The sequence below is a fragment of the Channa argus genome, chromosome 9 (assembly GCF_033026475.1).
Source record: "Channa argus isolate prfri chromosome 9, Channa argus male v1.0, whole genome shotgun sequence".
NCBI lineage: Eukaryota > Metazoa > Chordata > Actinopteri > Anabantiformes > Channidae > Channa > Channa argus.
The window spans coordinates 11346549-11367853 of record NC_090205.1 but is presented as its reverse complement, the minus strand read 5'-3'; the positions used below and the strand labels follow the sequence as shown (position 1 = coordinate 11367853).

The 21305-nt window shown below is 40.0% G+C and overlaps 3 protein-coding genes and 1 long non-coding RNA gene across 5 annotated transcripts; 3 read left to right on the top strand and 1 right to left on the bottom strand.

Annotated features, from left to right (window-relative positions):
• Positions 1 to 6038: 6038 nt before the first annotated feature.
• rnaseh2b (ribonuclease H2, subunit B) lies at positions 6039 to 9622 on the top strand. 2 transcript variants are annotated; one of them, XM_067516898.1, is made up of 11 exons: positions 6040 to 6275; positions 6476 to 6544; positions 6986 to 7093; positions 7391 to 7467; positions 7741 to 7855; positions 7938 to 8002; positions 8138 to 8243; positions 8548 to 8629; positions 8721 to 8766; positions 9041 to 9118; positions 9449 to 9622. In XM_067516898.1, the coding sequence occupies exons 1-11, from the start codon at positions 6212 to 6214 to the stop codon at positions 9557 to 9559; spliced, it is 921 nt and encodes a 306-aa protein (XP_067372999.1). In that variant the 5' UTR covers positions 6040 to 6211; the 3' UTR covers positions 9560 to 9622. The 2 variants fall into 2 exon arrangements, with proteins under 2 accessions (XP_067373000.1, XP_067372999.1); XM_067516899.1 differs by lacking the exon at positions 9041 to 9118 and having other exon boundaries at positions 6039 to 6275.
• A 1186-nt stretch (positions 9623 to 10808) lies between these two features.
• Positions 10809 to 14575, bottom strand: LOC137133365 (uncharacterized protein C13orf42). The gene is made up of 3 exons (XM_067516901.1): positions 12719 to 14575; positions 12495 to 12639; positions 10809 to 11293 (listed from the first exon to the last, which is right to left on the bottom strand). Exons 1-3 carry the CDS (start codon positions 13130 to 13132, stop codon positions 11055 to 11057), a joined length of 798 nt encoding a protein of 265 aa, XP_067373002.1. The 5' UTR covers positions 13133 to 14575; the 3' UTR covers positions 10809 to 11054.
• Positions 14576 to 14754: 179 nt separating this feature from the next.
• Positions 14755 to 16575, top strand: LOC137133363 (TLR adapter interacting with SLC15A4 on the lysosome). Its single transcript, XM_067516897.1, has 2 exons — positions 14755 to 14914; positions 15173 to 16575. Exon 2 carries the CDS (start codon positions 15174 to 15176, stop codon positions 16122 to 16124), a length of 951 nt encoding a protein of 316 aa, XP_067372998.1. The 5' UTR covers positions 14755 to 14914; position 15173; the 3' UTR covers positions 16125 to 16575.
• A 763-nt stretch (positions 16576 to 17338) lies between these two features.
• LOC137133131 (uncharacterized) lies at positions 17339 to 19360 on the top strand. The gene is made up of 2 exons (XR_010915208.1): positions 17339 to 17541; positions 18388 to 19360. It is a non-coding gene; the product is annotated as an uncharacterized lncRNA (long non-coding RNA).
• The last annotated feature ends 1945 nt before the right edge of the window (positions 19361 to 21305 follow it).

Sequence of the window (21305 nt, the reverse complement as noted above, 5' to 3'; positions counted from 1 at the left end):
TTGGGATTGAACAGAATGTAGCACCCAACATAGTCTGTTGCCTAAATTAAAGCAACAGCAGCCCGTTTGACAAATAAAAACTTTTATTGTTATTTTTTGTTATTAGTACAACACAAGACATATGACCACAATTTGTAATTTGTAGGGATTAAAAGAATACACAATTAGTGATCTTCAGCTGCTGGCTGACTTTAAATCTCTGTCCATGACCATGTTCATATCACGTTTTAATGCAGAGTTAAGTTGAGTCTACTTTAACAAGTCTAACTAAGTTAATAGAGGAAAAAGAATCACAGCATACACCTGACAAATACTTGAAGGCACTGAAACAACCTCTCATCAACAGGATTTTGTGGGATAAGAACCTACACCCCAACTCCAACAGGTACCAGAATCGGGTAGGTCCCCTCAGCCCCTTAACACAAAACAAACTAAAGAAGTAGTAAGAATGATGTGGATAAGTGGTGGGAGTAACAAAAGTTTAGAAAGCAGAAGCAAAGAGAAGTGTCCTGGGATTCAGGGGTCTCATAAATAAACAAATAAACACAATTTATACACAGAGTACTTATTCTAATTGCAGCCCTGAACATGTGCTGAGCAGTCTCTAATTTCTCCCTGAGCAGAGAGACTTGCGGAGCCGTCTGCGGCAGACCAGCAGTCGGCAGATGTAATTACCACATCATCTCTGGTCCTTGGTACACTAAGAGAGAGGGAGACAGCGAGGGAGAGGGAGACAGATGGAGAGAGGGACAGAGAGAGGGAGATTGATTCTAGTAAACAGTAATTAGGGTTGGGGATGGTGTATTGTGGGACGTCTGCTCGGCGGGACAGAGTAAAAAGAGGGAAAGAGAAGGGAGACAGGCAGGGATCATGGGCAGATGAAAGCCCCTGAGACAGACGGCCCCCAAGGGTGAAAGTTTAAGTCTGTATCAAACCCTGTGCTTCAAGGTTCTATGGAGGGATGTCCAATTGAAATAATGTGTCAATAATTTCTCAATCAGTAAACTTACAATTCAGTCATTTCAGTATTTAAATAATTATATATAGGGTCATCCACTGTAAGATAAACTGAATAAAATTGGCTTTAATTTTTCCAGAGACCAAGAGCGCATCTTCAGAGCGCTTGTGTTGTCGAAGCAGGTATTAAATAATGATAATAAGAACAAATGATCACATTAGACAAACTGCAATTAGTGAATATTTGGTATTTTCGCTTGATAATAACTGCTTATTACACTAGTGCTAGTGGTTCAAAAGGTGATGTGAAAGATACAGTGAAGAGTGAAGAAATTTGCAAGGAGCAGCAAATATGTAACTGGCAAAGTAATTTGTACGGTAATACAAAAGGTTTGAGAAGAAAGGTCCAACGCTCATTTTAATATTTAAATAACAATATTTATGATATAATGTGGAGTTTTTACTCTAAACAAATATTTTCTCAATGATGTGAATTATTAGGGTCTAATTAATAAACTTTTCGGTGCATTTGCTTCCTCATACAAATCATACAATACTATGTGTTTTTGAAATTTTCAAACCTGTATGTCTTACATCCATGTTTGCTATAGTTAGTTGTTTTCTTCCCTACAATTTACTGGCTCAGTGCTACTTTTCTGGGCACATTACCATCACCCACAAACTGAGGGACAGTGTGAAACCACTGGCAGGAATGTACACGGTGTGATTTGTGTCTTCAGTGGTGTGCATACAACCAAAACAGAAAACCTCTCATCAAAACATTGCGTTACAGTGCTACTTTTGCTCCTTTGTCATGCTGGACTCAAACAGAGTCATGCAGCAGTGCAAACATTTAAACTAATGTGTGTCATATAGGCAAATCTTAATATTTATAATTTGATTGCATAAAAAAAATTAAGTTCAGAGGTTAGTTCTTGGCATTCTGTTGTTACAGGAACCTTGGACCTGGTCGAGATTTTTCACTGATTTCTGACAATCTGACATTCACACCAACTTCAAGCTTCACGATTGGTCAGTTGTGCTGCAGAGGGAAAGCAGTCAGAGATTGATTTCTCTCTCTGCTCTCTTTTGCATACTTGACACTATTTCTGTTTACATGAACAGCCATGCGCAACACTATGAAATGTAACTATAGTCACAAAATTTTACTTTGTCCAAAATAGCCTGGTGAGACCGCATAGGCCAACTACGATACCATCAAAAACCGATGAACAAAAGGTGTAAAACCAAAGATATCAACAGCACAATTCAAGGCAACTTGTGCTGGTTCTGCATCACCTTGCAGTTTGAAAGCCATAGTAAATGAACAAACATGTCAGAGGAAATGGAAGCGCCACCACTGACTAAAGGTTTGGGTGTTTTGAGTGTATGAGGCAGGGAGTGGGATAGATCAGCACAGGGTCATCGAGCCAAAAAAGTGAAGTGAAACAGCAGTTGGGTTCAGGAATTACATTTTTCTGGCCACTGCGGATAAGTTCCACATTACCAGCTCTCAGCAAAGCTACACACTAGCAGCCACCAGACAGAATTTTCTGCACAGTGTGAAGATCACACTGTATGTATTGTAACATTAGTGGAGCATATTAAAATACCGGCGACCCCTACCAAGGGAAGACCCCGTTGCTGGTCCCTCAGTCAGTAAACAGTTGGCTCCAATACTGTGGGTTTTTTAGCTCACCTGAAAACACATTCTTTCCTCTCCATTTCTGTACCATTCACTGCTCAGAACAAAACACACTTTAATGTGCCCTTGTCCTGTAATTATCACTTAATGCTTCACAGGCTGCTGTTACCAGTTCTTACCAAAAGTTACATAGTCGTGCTTTAAAGATCCTGTTGTTCAGAGCTGCCTGTGTCAAAACGTAACAGCTGTACTATTTGAGCACAGTTATATTGTGCTTACATTAATTATTTCTGTATGTACTTGTGTCAAAATTACCACAAATGAACTGGCACAGCACAAATACTGGGTGTTATACATTTACAGTAGCCTAGTGTTTGTTTAATATAGCCGATGGCTTCTTGAAGGAAACAGTGGGAAGAACAGTGAGGCTACAGGGGCCCACTGCACATTTATGCCTCTGATTTAGGATGTTAATCCAGCCCTGCATGGTGTTTTGCATAAATTCTGTAAATTAACTTGCTTTCAGTGAAGCAACAAATAGCACAACACAGTAGGTTTACTGCACATTGTGGACAATCAGAATGACAACATTATACACTATCTATGATGTTTATCCTGTTGAGCGTCGCAGAGGTGCTGTAGCTTATCTGTCACTGAGTCAGCTGCTGGGTACACATCACCAGTCCATCACAGATCCACACTTAAAGACAGAAAAATGTTCACACTCGCATTCTTACCTATGGCCAATTTCGAATCACCAATGAAACTGCATGTCTTTAGAATGGACTATGTACACACACTCTGTGGACAGAGGTAGGAAGCCCATGCAAACTCCACACAGAAAGAACCCAGTAAGCTCAAGGGTTCAAACCCAGGTACATCTTACTGGTGCTGAACACTGATCCACCATGTTTTCAAACACAAATGGCTACATGAAGCACAGTTAATGTTCAAGCCATTACACCATTCTAACTCAGGCCAGAGGGAAATACCACATTGAACCAGAGGCCTCACACAGAGCAATTGATGCTGGGAAAAAGGAGTCACGATCTTGGGTCACGTGGGTGTGGGGAAGAGAACTAATACTTTACGGGAAGGAGTATCTCCCCAGTGACAGGCCTGGCAAAAAAGCCATTACTTGAGTGCGTGTGGGTGCACACGAGGCATGTGTGTTACAACTCAGATTTTACAAAGATGCATGAGAGCGTAGCGTTTTGGTAATTCTCACATTCCTGCCATTCTTTCCCGTGAATTTCCAGGCAGCGTGAGTCTCACAGCTCTGACGTCACGAGGGGGTTCCACTCTGCCTCCCGCTCTCTCACAATCCCACCCATATTTGGATGTGAGAGGAAGGGAATCCCAGATGATGACTCAAAGGCTTCTGCTGCCAGGGGGAATTCTCTCCACATCTGTTTTTATGTGTGTGCATGTCTATTAGGAGCGTATCACTGTGTACATTACCTCCTTGAACTGAAGATATGTGGGGAATTCAAAATGATCATGTGGCTTTAATAGCTGCATGAAATAACAGCCTATGCGTGTATCTATACTGCAAAAGTGGCACCCGGAGTGACGTTGCCTTTCTATTTATAACCTGCTTCTCTTGGCAGCCATCACAGTTAAAAATGCACTGTAGTGAATATGCATGCTCTTGAAGAAAACACTTTTCACTCTATAAAACCTAAATATAGATGGTGAAGAGTGTAAAAAATACACAGAGTAATGCACAGCAGATGATGCTGACAGCTTAGAGCTGAGTTAAACTGTAACCTGTCACCCTGCACTGGAGTACAACAAATGAGGCCACAGAGATAGATAGGAGCATTGGTTGTTCAATGTGCTCAGCAAAGTGTGACCAACCGTCTGCAGCCTGCTGACTGCAATAAACTCCTGCCTCCACACACACATTTACCGGAATCATCTTATTTTTAAACAAGATATAGCTAGCTCAAAAGTGAGTAGCACGGAAAAGGGGAAAGCAGAGCTTGAGGGGAAGAAAGAAAGAACAGTCAGGGCTTTGGTTGTGTTGAAATTCTCTTTGTAGAATGTATGATTGATGAGGATTGCGGAGTTGGCTTTGGAAGAGGATAGAGGGGTCTTGAATTCTGGATCCAGAAAGCTATATTGGGGCCTAAATTTAGACCCACTTTGTTCGTGTCTGCATGCTGGTGACAGGGGACTCTCTGGGGTCGTCTGTGGTCCGGTGTATCAGAAAGGCCGCTGTTGTTCTCCCTGGCAGTCAGAAACACAGACGTTCCCTCAAGCAGGCCGAAAAGAAAGAAAGCTTTCATGAAATATTCTGTATAGCTTCACAGACTGTTGTGTATGATTCTCCGGGGACCCATAAAACAAGTAATTCACAGACAATATCTCACCCACGCTCTCTGCACCACAGACTACAGCAACATAAATCCAACTGATTTCCAGGAGTTGAGACACTGTTCAAAGAGGTTTGAACATTTGTTGCTCAAATCTGGGCAAATGGGCCTGCAAGGCAATGTTATTTTTAAGTGGGCAAAAACAAAAGGCACATAAAAACTGCAAATGCCAAAATAAGTGGCATAAAAATGAGGGAGTCAGAGGAACATGAAGCTATAAGTCACCCTGTGTAGGCCCTAGTTTTCCTCCACATGCTGCTCCCCACAGGGACACTGTACGCTGATGTGTAAAAGCTCAGTCACCCAGCACACAAATCCCTCTTTTCCTTATAAACAAAACAAGCAAATAAAAACCCGTTACTGGCTGTGCTGTGGGAAATCAACAGCTCCAAAAAAGCTATATAAACATGTCAGCGGGACCCCTGAACAAATTGTTGACCCAGCTATGAAATGGGGAAGGAAACACATGCAAGTGTCATGCACATCCCTACACGAGCCTGCACATAAACAGTGCAGAAGGGAAAGAAAACACACACACAAATGACTCACTGAAAACCAACTGGGACTCGCAGTGTCACATCCTGAGAGGGTGTGAGAGATACCCTCCTCTGACTGAAAGACAGATGGATCCCCCAATCTGTTGTGTGCCAGTGTGCCAAATGAAAACTGGTCACCAAACATTATGCACCGCAGAGCAGAGGCCTTTTGCTTCTTTCTGTGGAGGCTTTCTGTGGAGCACATTTAAGAAAAAATAAGCTAAATAACTGGCAGTTGAACTGTGCAGGAAAAATAGCTTATACTCTATTTTTATTCCAAGTTACTGGGCGACCTCTAGCGGCTTCCCTGAGGAACTACATGTTGGCACGACGTCACGACGGGACGAACCACTATATTAAAAACAGGGTGAATTAAAAGTCTAATAAGTTTTCCCCCTGCTTCTTTTAGGAATCCTTTTCAACGCCATCATATTGTACTTATTTTCAAACTTTCTTTGTGTTACTTGTTTACGCCGAGATAAATTGAGCCGACATCATAACAATAAAGTTGTTTTCCCCCGTGGGAGAAACAGGAAGTATACACAGAGAGGCGCCTTTTCTGAGGTCATGTTGTTAGGCGAAAAGTAGCGTTTATTCCTACTGGGACGAGGTTTTTAAGCTCACAGGAACTGCAAAATTATACCAGCAGCAAATAACATTAACTGAATTTAATCTGTTAAGCTGTATTATACAATATGGCGACTAAAAAGAACCGAACTCCTAATGTTGAAAATGACAGTTGGGTTGTCATTGCTCCAGGTTGGTACATTGAGCGTGAGCTAACTGTTCTTCACACTTACAAGCTAACGTGAGTTAGTAATCATTAGTTAAGTCCGCCCGTAACGTGCTGTTGGCTTCATAAACATGTCCTCAGGCTGGTTTTGGGGTAATTACAGAGTTAATTTATGAGATTACACCTAGAGTCATGGAGGGTCTAATGTTTGTTTTTATGTGAACAGCATCTGTCACCGACATACCGAAGCACGACGCAAATCCAGCCTTTGTGAGACTAAGGAATCCCCGTACAGGTCAAACTTCGTATTATTGTTTGTGTTGTGTTTTATACATCCATCCATCCAAATCTGCGGCTAAAAAAGCTAACAAAACATTTTTATATAAAAAAATATTCAGATGATGGTGATCTATTTTCTAGAACCATTGGGATTTATAGTAACATTGCTTTTGTCTGAACGACAAAGAACCTAAAGATATTATTTATCACAGAAGATTGCAAATATTAGCATTTCAGAAACCCAAAACGATTGCGTGATAGACTGATAAATGCATTTTTTTTCACATTATTGCATTGTGTTAATAAGTCAGAGTATAGCAAAAGCATTCATAAAACCAAGTAGCCTGCAGAAATTGTCTTCATGTTTACTTCCAATTTTTAGTGTAGTCTAATTTTGTACCTTATACATTACAGATTTAAAAGTGAAAGTAACAGTTCCTCTTTTTTTGTCACGCAGATGCAGGATCTCTGTACATGCTGGGGAGTGGTGATTTACAGCTGTATGAGGTCAAAGCATTTGAAGAACATTTCCACTCGTGGTTTGTTGGCCAGACTGTACAGAGAGGTTGGGCTCTTAAATAATTTAGTCCTAATTAGAAACACTGCTCAGGCAACCTTCAAAACCCTCTGAACAGTATTTTTGCGGTTTTTCTGATCAGCACCGTTTGGGACACCTAACGGGGTGCAAAAAATGTAGAGAGACTTGCTCATTAAAACTTAAATAACAAACAAACAAGTCTCTGACAGTCAAGTCTAATTCACATACTTATTCTAATATTTTACTTGCTCCCGTGTCAGAATTGTATCATTTGGCCATTATGTCTGTTTTTGCAATCATTTCTTTGTTCCTTTTTTTAAACAGATGGGAGACTTCTTTTTGTAACTCCAATGGATCCTCTCTATCTCATTTTGCCCTATTTGATTAAATCTGGTAAAGAGGTAAGAAACAGAAAGACACACTGAGAATTTTTATGCATATGTTTATAGGAGTTGGCATTATATTGACATTCTTTTTGTTTTTTACTTTGAACTTACTCTGACAATTCACTAAGTCTGTTCAGTCTTTACTAAATTTAGCCAACTGTCCAAGAACAATATGCAAGCAATTAAAGTGTTTAATCTGGCATAGCACAAATACAGAAAGGGGGGGAAGTGTCTCAATCCACCTCTCTCAAAAATGCCTACTTTTTAAAATTATCATCTGTTGCTCAGGGGAAGTTCCAGCCTGTGGATCAAGTTGTTACCGATGAGGAATTCCCAGTTTGCTCTAGGCTGCTGAGCTGCACACATTCTCTGGCTTCCCTGCACCACATTGCTGAGGAAAAAGGTGACGTTTTATTTTTCGAAGATAATATCACTCAGCAACAAGGCTATGCTAGTCGCTTAGTGAAATTGTGTCATTCTTCTAGAGGTGGGAAGCCGGAAGTTTCATCGATACAGCGAAGAAAAGACAATTAACTGGTTAAAGAAAAAGGTATTGAAAAGTACTAAAGAAGCCAACTTAAATGATATTCAAACTGTGGAATCTTCCTTATTGTAATACAGATGCTATAAATATTTTTTGTTTTTGCGCACTGGAATTGGGTACATTTTTTACTTCGTGTTGCAGGTGGAGCGGACGGTCACTGCCCTCAAGAAGAGAAAGGTCTCTGTGGGAGAAGGTGTCAAATCCACAACATATATCAGAGTGAAATCCGAGTCAGACTGCTGTGAGGGTAAGCTTCAACGTTTAACACTGGTTTGGTCTTGTGACTGAAATTCCAGCCTCCATCTTCCTTTGAACAGCAAAAATGAACAAACAAAGAAAACACCAAGCTTGTGTTTTTTTCATCAGATAGGATATTGACCAATAGATGGCAGTACTGATGTGTAGTTTTTTGTCAATGGGTTAGGGTCACTCATTAAATATTTCCCAGATCTTTCAGTTTGATTTTAAAGCCCATTTAGCACAGATTTATATGAAGTAATAAGCAAAATTAAATTGGCTATCGCAATCATTCTGTCATTCTTATGATGCAGAGGACTACCTACGCTATGCCCATGGCCTAATATCAGAGTACATCAATGAAGACCTGAGCAAAGCCCTGCTCGGACACCTGCAGTATGTTCAGACGTCTAACATTGATGCCATGATTGTTATTGGTGCAAAGGTATGGTCATAATTCAACGCTGCCTCTCCTCTTACTTTACAGGTTACCAGAGCTGACAAGCCCAAAAGAGACAGAGCCTCCTTCCAAGGTTTGTTAATGCCGCTCGTGGACGTGAGTGAAGTTGGTGAAACATATACTCGAGTTTCTGCATACTGTCAAAAACACACAATCTGTAGGCCTCCACCTCATAACATTGCTGCATTTCTACTATCGTCAGTCACTGCTTGTGTGGGTTTTAATTTGGGCTATATAGGCTTTTTCATGTACAATGTGACGTTATTAAAGCTAGTAGTAGTGTTTGCTTTTGTGGGGGAAAGGTGCTCTATGTCATGAAAAGCATTTCTCACTTCCTCGTTTGGCAGAAGCGGAAACTTTCAGACAAACCGGTGGAGGCCGGAGAGGACTACACCAAATTCAACAGTGCAGACTTTGCGCGGAAAGTGAGTGTATGCGGAGCAGTCTGCCTGAAAAGACAAACATAATTTGTAGGAAACGGTGGCTTTGATAATCATTGTTCGGATTAGAGCACGATTGCTAAATTTGTCATTTGTTTGCTTGCCTCTCTGCGTCATTTAGCAAAAAGCTTTAGTTATTAGAATCTTTCTTGTTTGCATGCAAGTAGATTGTACAAAGTGCTCGGTAAGATTTACCTTGTGGCAATGTAGAAGTTCACGATTTGCAACAAATTCCCTGGTATCTCTGTGCAAGGTTGTTGAAGTATCAAATTGATTATAATTTTTAATTTTTTTTCCTTGCTCACCTAAATCCAGCCGGCCAAGAAACTGACTGCTGCTCAGAAAAGTCTGGCTAAAGTGGACAAGACTGGCATGAAGCCTATGTCATCCTTCTTCAGCCCCAAGGTCAAAGCAGAAAAGAAGTGAATGTTGTATAGCTTCTGGTTTGTACATGACGTGTTTTGTAATAAAGAAAGAAAATGTATGTGGCATATTTTCATTTTATATTTCTTTGATATAAATCATGCTTTTGCAAAAAATAATATATCATACTGCAAGAGGAGTAATTTTACCTCTGACAGCCTTTTTCGGGTTGTACACGCATTTTGAATTAAGCACCTTTAATATTTTAGACTGAGGTCTTCCTAGTTTACCAAAGTCAAGTATCTGAAAACGTCCTCCCCTACTGCTGCTTAGCAATTAGTAATACATTTTTGTTATTTTCAATGGTATAATTGCAAAAATAGTATTTTGCCACACTGATTTTAGGAATGTCAGCAATGGGTATCACAAAATTTGGACAAATAAAATCTGAGAAATCACTGCTGTTACGAATGCCAAAATGATTAGGTCAGGTAATACACCAAGTAGCCACAACGTTAAAGTGTAACTATTAATATGTTGTTAAAACAGATATGTTGACATATTTGGGACAGCTGGGTCAGAGCTTGCAATGGGCACCTTCATCCTGGGAGCAATGGGAAATAATCACATATTCATGCAAGGCTGGTTGCATGTGCATTGTATAGCTAAGGAACAGATTGTACAAGGCTGCTCAATGGGAGTCAGATCCATGAAGGCTCCTATTTCAAACTTTACAGGAGGTAGAAGCTATGCGAATGTGTAGGTGTCACATACAGTACAAGACAACACTTGTGTCTGTGCATTGATGGGTCAGTGAAAAGAGAAAGCTACACAATTTTAGGCCGATGGTTCTAATGTTGTGGGTAAACAGGGTATATCATTTGGTGAATGGATCCCTCATGTTTAAGACCATTTTAATTTTAGTATTAAAGAGCACAGTACCCTTGGAAGGTTTTCAACTATTCAGACAGCTCAGCCCTTGGACTCATGTGTCTGAACCTCTCTCATAGAAAACAGGCATTCATGCAACTCTCAGAATTATGTTTACTTTTCAGTCAGTTTGTATTGCTGTGAAGGAGCTATTGTTGCATTTCACAGTTGGCTTTGATACCTGGAAGATAAGCAGTCTGCTGGTCTGAACCAGCAACTTGTAGACAAACTAAATTCTGTACCCACGATGACATTAAACATTTCTCTTAAATCAGGACACTTTCACTAAGTAATGTTAATGACACATGAGCCGGAATAATCATTTTGTTTCAAAATAATCTGCAAAAAGTCATCCAAGTCATAGTTACCATTTTATGTCACTTTGTTGATAGATATCAATCAGGTATAAATTGAGGCATGACATTCTGACATGTCACAGTAAGGAAAGCACAGGTATGCATTTTCATTTCACACCAGCACAGATTTTAGTATCAAGTGGTTTATAAAAATTCTACCTAGAATGTTTTTATCAATCAGAATTAATTGTCCAGACTGAATTTTGTGTACGAGCAAACAAAAGTCGAGCTTTTGTGCAGCAGTGCTGGTGGTTTCAAATGTCAATCAAGCTTCACTGCTTTTTTAATTTGGATTTGAAGCCCAGCGTCTGGAACGCACTCTCCACCACTTTGGGCAGGTGTATCGGGTTCCTCTGAAGTCGCAGTCTGCTGCTTGTGGACCCGCTCTGGTTTTTCTTTTTGCGTTCATTGGCACTATCGGGAACAACTTTCTGCTTGGAGTCGTCTGGGACCCGAGGAACTCGCAAGACCCAGTTAGAGTGAAGGTCGTGTTCAGTCGAACTAGAGGCCACTGTGGGTGAAAAGGGCAGAGAACCTGAACTCAGATAGAAAGACCTGCAAGGCTGCAAGACCCACAGCTTTCAGCTGCATCTGAAGACAAAATACTCCTGGCTTTCATTCAAACAAAGAAAACAACATTTGTGCAGATACTAGTGCAGATAATCAGTAGCCCACAGAAAGATGTGGCAATGTATGAGTCAGTATCTTACAAATTCAATTGTTTTGGTTTAGGTTTGAAAACAGTAGCAAATGATCAGTGGCAAAACAACCTTTAAAGAGTGGACTTATTCTCTTATAACTTAGAACCAAGTTGTGCTATGAGCCTTTACTACACTTATACAAACATGTATTGACCCCGTAAAAAGCAATAATTTGCCTTTCAGATTTATAGAAGCTTGTATGTGAAGTTGAACAAAATAGTTTTTAACATTAATATAGCTGATTATTTACATGATTATTAAACTCTGTGGTAAAGGTGTAATTTGTGCTGGCCAAACAAAATTCATTAAGTGAGAAATTATAAAATGAAGCAATAAAAAATATGGTCAAATTGCTACATTAAAGTAAAAATAAATAAATAAATATTTCCAAGAAAAACAGCTCTTTCCCATGAATCCCAAGTTGCAGTAGGACTAAATGTAAATTAATATACTTAGTTACTTTGCATTAGTGACCATTGGTGGAAGAAATATTTACATTCTTTACTTAAAAACAAGACTAAATTAAATCCTAGAAATACTCCATGACAAATATAACTACTGCAATAAAATGATTCTTTTGGTAAATGTAGGTATTATCACCTTATTATCAAGTACCAAGCGTTATGAATGAAGGAGTTTTTGTTATGCTTTATTATACAGTTTAATGGGATCATAAGGCATTGACACGTAACCAGAATTTGAATACTGCAACCTGATATTTTGAATTAAAAATCTCTCTGTAAACGAGTAAATCTACTTGCTTTGCACCACTGTTTCACCCCAATCTAAACTACTGTATTACTGTACTAAACTATAAGTGCATAAACTATAACACACAAGGTTATCATTTTTAATCCCATTTGATTCAGATGTAGAACAGAATACTCTGCTAAGACTTTATCTCTGAAATCTGTTAAGATTTGACCCCAGAGAATATTTAGTCCGATCGCGGACTTGCAGCAAGTCAAGGTTGAATATTTGTACAAGATCCTAAAAAGATTTTAAACTCACCTATGAAATCCACGTCAGCGTGTCCATCATCAATATAAGGTTTGCGCACAGGTTCACTGTCGCAGCTGGCGATGACTGCATCAAAGAACTGTAACGTGTCCTCCTCATTGGAGACTGAAGGGGAAGAGTGTTTAGGTCTTGATATCTGTGGTTAAAACACATGAACACACAGCTGTTTTTGATATCGTCTGTGATTTGTTCTGGGAAAGCTGATTAAAGCTTACCGGCTCTTCCTTATTAGGTGGTGGAGGTGCAGGCTTCTTTTTGGAGCACACTGTGGCCTTGGTGTCCTTGTTTTTTAAGTCACTCACGCTCTTAATGTACTGCCGTCTCAAAGCCACAAGTGCTTCCAGGTACTCCAGACAGTTCTGATTCTGAGAGTACAGCCATATCCTGTCCTCCTGCCTTTGGTAATAGTAGAAGGTGGACTCGATGCTTACTGTGCTTTTGCTCCGTTTTAAAGTTGAGCCCAAGGCTGTCTGAGTTTTCTCTCCCACTACGAGCATGGAGGTGCTTCGGACCAGTCTGACGGTGCAGGCATTGTGATAGTCCTGGTCAGACAGAAACCTACCAGAACCATCCGGCCCTCTGTGTCCGTAATGGTTCGGACGAAACACATTATTAATCTTCCTGAACATTCGTCTAAATGGAGCCTTTCAGGGTTACAGAGGTGTCCTTAGATTCCTTAGGGTTTATAAAGCATCTCTCCATATTCTTCCATTCAAGGCAAACAAATGTAGCTTCTGACAAACAATCAAACACCAAAAAAATTAAATAAAAGTTTAATCTGGACTGAAGCTGTTCACAGGTTGCAGGCGCTGTCCACGGTGCTGAAATCACCAAATAGCTGCTCTATTGTGACACAAAGCAAAAACAGATCTGAGACAATCGTGAACCCTGATCTCAACACGTCTTTAATGTTATGGGATGTTGCTCAGCAACCCTGCTGTGGCAACGGGTTGGTAACTCTACACTTTGTGCTACAATTACTACTGAGCAGTAGCCCTGTTTCAGATGTCCTGACTCATACCTGACTTGGACAAAATAACAGCCAGTAATCCAACAATCTATGTGCTTACAGTTTTACGGCTTGGGAATATAAATCTACCTGTTTTATATTATATTTTTGACAAGTCAGCAGATTGTAATTAAGAAAACATGGAAATGGCCAATGATTTGATCTGTTGTAAGCTTTGGGCCAAAATATAGATACTTTAATAAGTTATATATATGGACCCCAAACACTTCTTAAAAATTTTGAACAGATGTATGTTGATTTATGTCTCCGCTTTCTCACTTAATGAATAATAGAACGTGTTCTCTTGGGTTTCGTGTGCTTCTATTGTTGGGCTTCCCCATGGCAAGTGGAGGCAGATTAAGTAAAAGACTCTTAACTGAAGCAAGTCACAGATGCAGACAAGGTACTTTCATCTTGGAAAAGTCCGGGCCATAAATACAGTCTGAAAGTTTCCATCACTGTCAGCAGATGACTAATTTTGAACTGAGTTGTCTGTGACAAACATCACAGAAAGTGAGTTTATGCCAAATGGAGCTCAAATCACGTGCAAAATCCTAATTTGAAGGTTTTATGCCAAATGATTATAACATATTAAAATTTAGGTTAACACATCGCTGGCGGCACAGTCTCTGGGGGGAAATGATCAGTTAGGTTTACGTAACTGAGCATGATGTGCTACTTCTGCTTTGGAGACATAAAAGAAGGAGGAACGTCTAAGCAAATGTCCTATTAAAAACATGCATGTTTTACTGCCTTTGAAGAAAGGAGGCTGAAGTTTCAGGGGGATCTGTCAGAAAATGAAAACAGGAATCAACATCAGTCAAACCTTTCATTTCCTGATAATCCGACCGTGTGAAGTATAACTTTCCTTTCTGCTTATGACCTAAACTCTGTTACACACCTGCTTCTTTTACAGAGAAACAAGACTTCTGTGGTTACAGCTTGTGTATCCTTCCTAAGCACATACCACCTGATATTTCACTTCTTTTGACAGGAGGAAACACTACCAAAGAGTTACATATTGTTATGTAAAACTGTAAAATTACATAAAAATGTATTGGGAAAGTACAGGAATAATTCCAGGATGGCTGTAAGAATCCTGTGAAAAGAAGACATTAACCGGCAAAATGTTTTTTTTTTTTGGTATATATTTACGTTTTGCAGCTGCACCATTAAGCGTGTGGCATTCCCACTTCCTCATGGTGGTGTACAAAACAACCACTCTTGAAACACTACTATCAAAACATGCTTTGAATCGAATCCAGTTTACACATTTGGTGGGCTGTATTAACTGACAATGCAATGTTTTTAGAAAGCAGTTTCCTCTGCTGTGATAAAGACTGTGGAGTAAAAACCAAAAACAACTCATCAGCTGATTGACAGACTTCAAATACACTCCGAGGTAGGAAGAAAGTTTTTTCCAGAATATACATTTTCTTCCTAATTTTTGCCAATAATGGGTATTTGTATAGTTCTAATTTCTAAGTGTGTGCTTTGTATACACACACATTATATTTAAATTTGTGTGTGTGTGTGTGTGTGTGTGTAAAACTAATGTGATTCATGGGCACAGCTGCATCCTATCACACTCTGAATACTGGCATGCACTTCATTTTAAAATCTTGACTCAAAGCATCTGCGTGCGTCCTCTTTGTTGCAGCATGCTTTGTGAAGGCAGATTGTTGAGTATGATGTTCAATGACTTGGAGGACCTGGACTCCCTCCCCCCTCAGAAGGCTCTCCAAAGTACTTATGGGCTGCCAAGAGCAGCTGCTACTCACATGCCAGGCTCCACCAGACACATTCATTACAACTCCACTGAGCAGGCCGGTAGCATGGACAACGGGAGTGCTTCACTGGAGTTGTACATTTCTCCTCTGGAGTCCTTGGATCTTCAGAGACCCCATCCCGGCAGGAACATCTCTACAGAAATAGAGATCCCAGCTCAGGCTCACTTAGGTGGTGAGGCTCCTTTCTTGGTTCCCTCCTTTTGCCAGAGCATCTGCCAAAACTACAGCGACCTCCACATTGGAGGTGACCAGGTGCTGCCTCTCTCAGCTAATGAAGGTGAGCTGCGGCTCTGTACTGACGCCCATCTTGCTGGCCCCTTTCTCCAGTCCTGTGATGTTCTCCCAGCTGTGGAGGATTCTCCTCCCGGGCAGGTACCTCAAAGTGGGCTTCTGCATCCACAGAGGGGAGGTTCCAATCGTTGGAGACAAGGCAGTGCCCGCGACCGGAGCTTTTTGTTTCAGGGGAGAGAAGGGCCATTTTCAAACTCTCTTCTAAATCACTATCTGGAGCAGAAACTCTTGGATCTGTACCAGCAATATATGATGGAAAATATGGCGAGAGAGGGGGCCCCCAGTTCTAATTCTGACCAAGGCCCCATTTGCCCTCTGCTGGCGTCAGAGCTGGTGCTGAACAGCCTGGACCAGATCACATTGCAGCTGAGTCGGGAAGGCAACCTGGAAGCCGGTCTGGCCAAGGACATGGTCCTGAGCTGTCTGTTGCGAGTAGCTGGTGACATGCAGTCAAGTGAGATCAGCACTCCCCTTCTGCAGATTTCAAACGAGGCATCGAGGGAGCAGCTCACAGAGAATAACCAGGAATAAAACCGGTGTGAAGGAACTCACTGATTCAATTCACCCTTTCAATGTAAACAGACATTAAAGAAAGAAAGAATGGGAAAGAAAGATTAAACTGAATACCACATTTTCAGTCTGTGATTAGTGGGTGAGAAGATGTTTAATGCAAACTGTGTGTGAGTAGGGATTTCAAGGACAATGTCTTTATGTATCATCATTTTAACATGCATTAATGCCACTGGCATCTGTGTGCGTGTGTGATTGATGCCGTTGTTGTGCATGTGTCACTTTCAAAAGAACCCATAAAGAAAGGAACTGAAAACTGAAACTCTTCTCGTTTTTTCCCATGTCCTACTTGTACTTGTACTGTGGTTAAACTATTGAAAAATCATGAACATTTTTGCCCATCATTTCTTCTTCTGTTAAAATAAATGCGTCATTGTGTACTGTTGTACTGTTGCAGGTGCAGGAGAGGAAGTTGTCCCTGACTTTTAACTTATTAGTTCAAAATAAGTTCAAAAAACTGTTTTTTCAACACAAATTATTAATCAAAGTAGAGTATTTATATACATATATAAATGTCTGGAGTAGATCATAAATCAGGTGTTTTTATTTACAGTACAAGGCTCAGTGCAAGTGGTCAAGCCTTTGCATTCTCACACATCATAGAGAAAACCACATTCAGATATTTAAAATAATATATAAATAAATCATTCAGTCATATTTTTGTTGCCATGCTCCCTTGCAAATAATGAAGCTCATCAAGCCTTGAGGGATTAATAAAGTACCTCCTGCCTAGAATGTTCGCAGTTTAATAAATAGTCACAAGGGGGAAGCATTATCACTCAACTTACTGACCCTGATGATTTTACCACACGTCTGTTCCCCTCTTTTTGCTCATTCCTCCTCCGTCTCCGTCCCCAGATCAAACATGTGTCTGTCCTACTACCTCCCATTATCCCTGTCATGATATTTCTAATCTATGATGTCATCCGGACTGGGCTGTAAATCTGCAGCCAGCAGGCAGTTAGACACACACATAAACACAAACACACACACACACCAACAGTGTCTACTGTTTATAAGGTAGTACACAGCTTATAAGGATATGTACACTGAATGATTATTTGGAAAAATATTTCACAAGCCCAAATCAGACACTAAGCAGGGCTTTAAACCAGCGAATCTGCACACTAAAAATGACTTGCTAGTTTTTACATTTCTCCCTATTTAGTGCTTTGGAAGACCTGCGACTCCATTCCACCTCAATGCAGTCGTGGCCTTCTGAGCCAGTGTTTGATCAGCTTCCTTGTTTCCTGTCCAAACAGAGAGCCACAGGAGGAAACTGTGTTTACTGAGCTGAGCGCTGAGTCGGAGCCCTGTGAAGTCTCAAGGCCGGAGACACGCTTGGTATTTCTGCTTCTATCCGGATTGAACATTCCAGGTACATGTTTAAAGGAACCGAGTCCTTAAAGACCTAAACAAGAACACACTCACATATAAATATCATTCACCCAATGCCAGGCCAGTTAGAGTGAACATATTGAAACAAACTGTTTTCCACAGGCCTTGGAAAAAATGAAAAACAGACCACGTTACAGCAAAGGATTGTTAGAAGGGCTGAAGCCATGAAATAAGAGCGGGGACAGAGACTGATAATACAAATGGCAAGCTGCAGTGATTAAAAAAAATAAAAAAATAAAAGGCACTTCTCTCATGGTCTTGCAAAGTAACAGGGAGGTTTAAGTGTTGCAGCATCTTTCAGAGGTTCATAAAGTAATTTCCTTGTCACAAAAGCTTTTAACACGGAGGGCAATAGAAGCAAGGCTACAAGATTCATATCAAAGCCAAGGTCCCAGATACACTCTCACTATTGTGGCTTTAATTCTCTGTAGCACTGTGTTTTGTATTTAAATAAAGCTTTTTGTATACACCCTTGTTAATGAGAGAAGTCATATACAATTTACTTAGATTTTCTCCTTTCTTTGTGACTGCATGAGCATTAAAAACCTCATCACAATTTGTCAAAGAATATGGATAAAGTTGTTTTGAGCTCTTTATGTGATTTGACACATAGACACATGCACAAACAAACAAGCACGTGTTTCCTGTTCCTATGTGCGTTAATCCTCACTCTCATACATACACACAAATACCACACAAGTGGAAGAATTTCAAACTATAGCTGGTGTTTTCATGCAATGAATTCACAACAGAAGCTGAGCTCTTCCTGCTAATTTCTTAAATGGCCTTGAGCAAAAGCGTATTTTTTTTTCCCCCTTCCTCACAGCTACTGGAGTGACCTAATGTCTAAGTGGCAGCATGCTGGAACATTTTATGACAGTCCTGCTCTGTATCTGGCTGATTGAGACTGGGACACGTAGGTGATGGAACGGAGAACACACATTTCTCGGTCAGTTAGTTGCTCAAGGTTTCAGGGAGCCTGCAGCGGAGCAGGTGACCTTGGCTAAGCTGGAGCAGACAGAGAGAGACCTTGAGAGACAGCAGGGCAACAGGATCCAGCGCTCGAAGGGCTGGGAATCATAATGTAGCAATTCATGACTATATGTTACAGCACAGTACCCACATGAATGTGAACGGCCACTGGCTGGAGGAAAAGATGATTTTTAGATTCATCACATGCTTAATCTTCTTTGTCTTACCTTCTAATTTTGTTCATATTAACACCGTCCTTGTTGCCTATATGATGTAACATATTTAATTAGAAAGTACTATAACGCCGTCAAACCTTTAGGAATGAATTAGACTTAATTTCTTGTTTCTTGTTTCTAGATTTTCTGTGAAGCTCCAGTGTTTCTAACGTTAACCAAGCTGATGAAAATATTTTACAGATCCATTTATCCATTTATCACAAATTTTAACGGGTGAATGTAATGGAGCGTTGAATCCATTACAGCATCAAGAACACAATTTTCTAAAAATACAGTAGATCCAATCTTTTCTCTTATATTATTTATATATATTACAGATGAAACTGGCGGTAAAAGCAATGAAATATATATATATATATATATATATATATATATATTGCAGTTTTCATGCAATATATATAATGCCCATCTGTCCTACTCATTTTTCACAATGCTTTGCTGAAAAACATTCATTTTTCTGGTTCGACGGTAACTGAACCAGGTCCGAACTGAACTGAACATCACACTGCATCAAAGTTTGCTGTATTTTGAGCTCAAATGCACAATGTTTACAAGCCTTTTAAAAAAAAAAAAAAAAAAACTCTCTATACCCACAGAAAGAGTCAAGGTTAATAGGCTTGAATAAAATACTGTGAATGCATGAAATACTGAATGAAAAGAGACTCACGTGGAGTCAGATAGCAAGGAGAAGTTAGTGCTTGAAATTCAAAGGTTTTAATAAACTTTAATCTTTGACTGTTTTATTCCAAAGATAACTAGAGACGCAGAAGAAAAAGATTTGCCTTTGTGAGTGCTTATGTCTGACAGGGCCGGATTAAACGGCTATGGGGCCCCAGGGCTAAAATGATTAGTCTCCAGTTTCCCACCATGCACTTTATATGAATTAGTAATTAGCAGGGTTTAGTTGGAAGCGCAATAGGAATATGCAGCATGTAGGCACAGAACATACTGAAGTTGCACTCGATTTTAAATTGCTGCCCAATGCAAAGTATTAAGGTTCATGGTGTCACTTCTAGGCCCATGTCTCTTCAGTTTAAAATGTTCTCCACTGCCAAACTTTAATGCTTTAATTACTCCCAGTAAAGAAATGATTTTGTAAATCTGGTGCATATAAAGTGTAGCGTGTACTTTTCTATTACGTATTAACATGATTGATTCAGGTTTTTAGTTGGAAGTCTAGCGATTAAAAACACATACAAGATATACGGTGCTCTTGCAAGGTAGCTCAGCAAAAGACTGCGTTCTCTAAACAGGAAATTCAACTAGTTCAACTGCCGTTTAGTGGAGACCTTGGCCTTGGAAAAAGCAAACATGTATATAAAGCAACACCCTGAAAAGGAAAATTATATTGGTACAAATAAATTGTAAAGAGGAGGCAGAATAGTGCGCTAAAGCAATTTATCCAGTTAAGCAAGGCCAGTGGATGAACTTGAAAGGATAGAAAGGAAGGAAGCATAATTGGAAAGAACTTTTTGTTATGAAAGAATGTCGAATTAGATTAATAAGGTGAAATGTGACATGCTTTAAATGCCCATTTGTCACAAGTGAAGACTGTGATACTTTGTTTAGAAACATATCTTGTCAAGAAGGGTCAACACACATATCTTATATCAGCAAATAGTTGATGTTAATCTAGGTTTGAAGATTACTATGCAAATTACCTATTTAGGAAAGACATCTGAAATAAATCTGATGATACATACATGTTACATGATACAACCCCTGCATGATAAGCTCGATATGATGGTGGAGCTACGGTGGTCCAATATCTAGTTCTTTCCTCTGATAATTAGAACAAACTGCTTTCTTAATAATGATTGGCTTTTTAATCTGTGTGATCCTTGACATTTTGAAATAACTTGCATAGGCCAATATCCGCACTCATGCCAGCTTATTAAATTAAAAGGTCAGCAGTCACATATTCGGCCTAAACTGTGAGCATTTCACTTGGACATGCAACTGAAAATTAGACTGTGCAAAGGTGTAAAATTATTTGGGTGCATCCGTGTCTGTGACTCAAACGGATGCTTTCCATTGGGACTTTAATAGGGCAGTGACTGAGATTGGCTGGCCTCAATGTATAACTCAGGTTTTATGCAGCAGTCTCCCCTCTGTCTGCTCTCTGTGACTGAGGACAGAGCTCGGCTGCTCCTCCCGCAAAGACTGGACAACAGGAAGAACAGAGCGAGCCCAAGTGAGGTGAGACTTCACTAATATTAGTTCACAACTCTGTGTCGATACACTGGACTTACTATAATTGCAACAGAAGTCAGTAAATCCTCTCTTAGTCCATACTGTATGTTAAATAATAATTTCAACAAACAGCAAGCTTGTTGGCTAATTGTTAACCACTGTGAATGCACTTAAGCAAAAGCTTGCTGTATGTACGCTCCTGCCCACAAAACACAAACTAGCCCAGTGTGCTACAAGGTTGTGGTGAACTTTCTGACTGACAGCAGCTCACGCTCACTAACAAACCCCCTCCCTTTGCCAGGAAGGGACTAGCTGCTCAGCTGAAAGTCACAAGATGGAGACA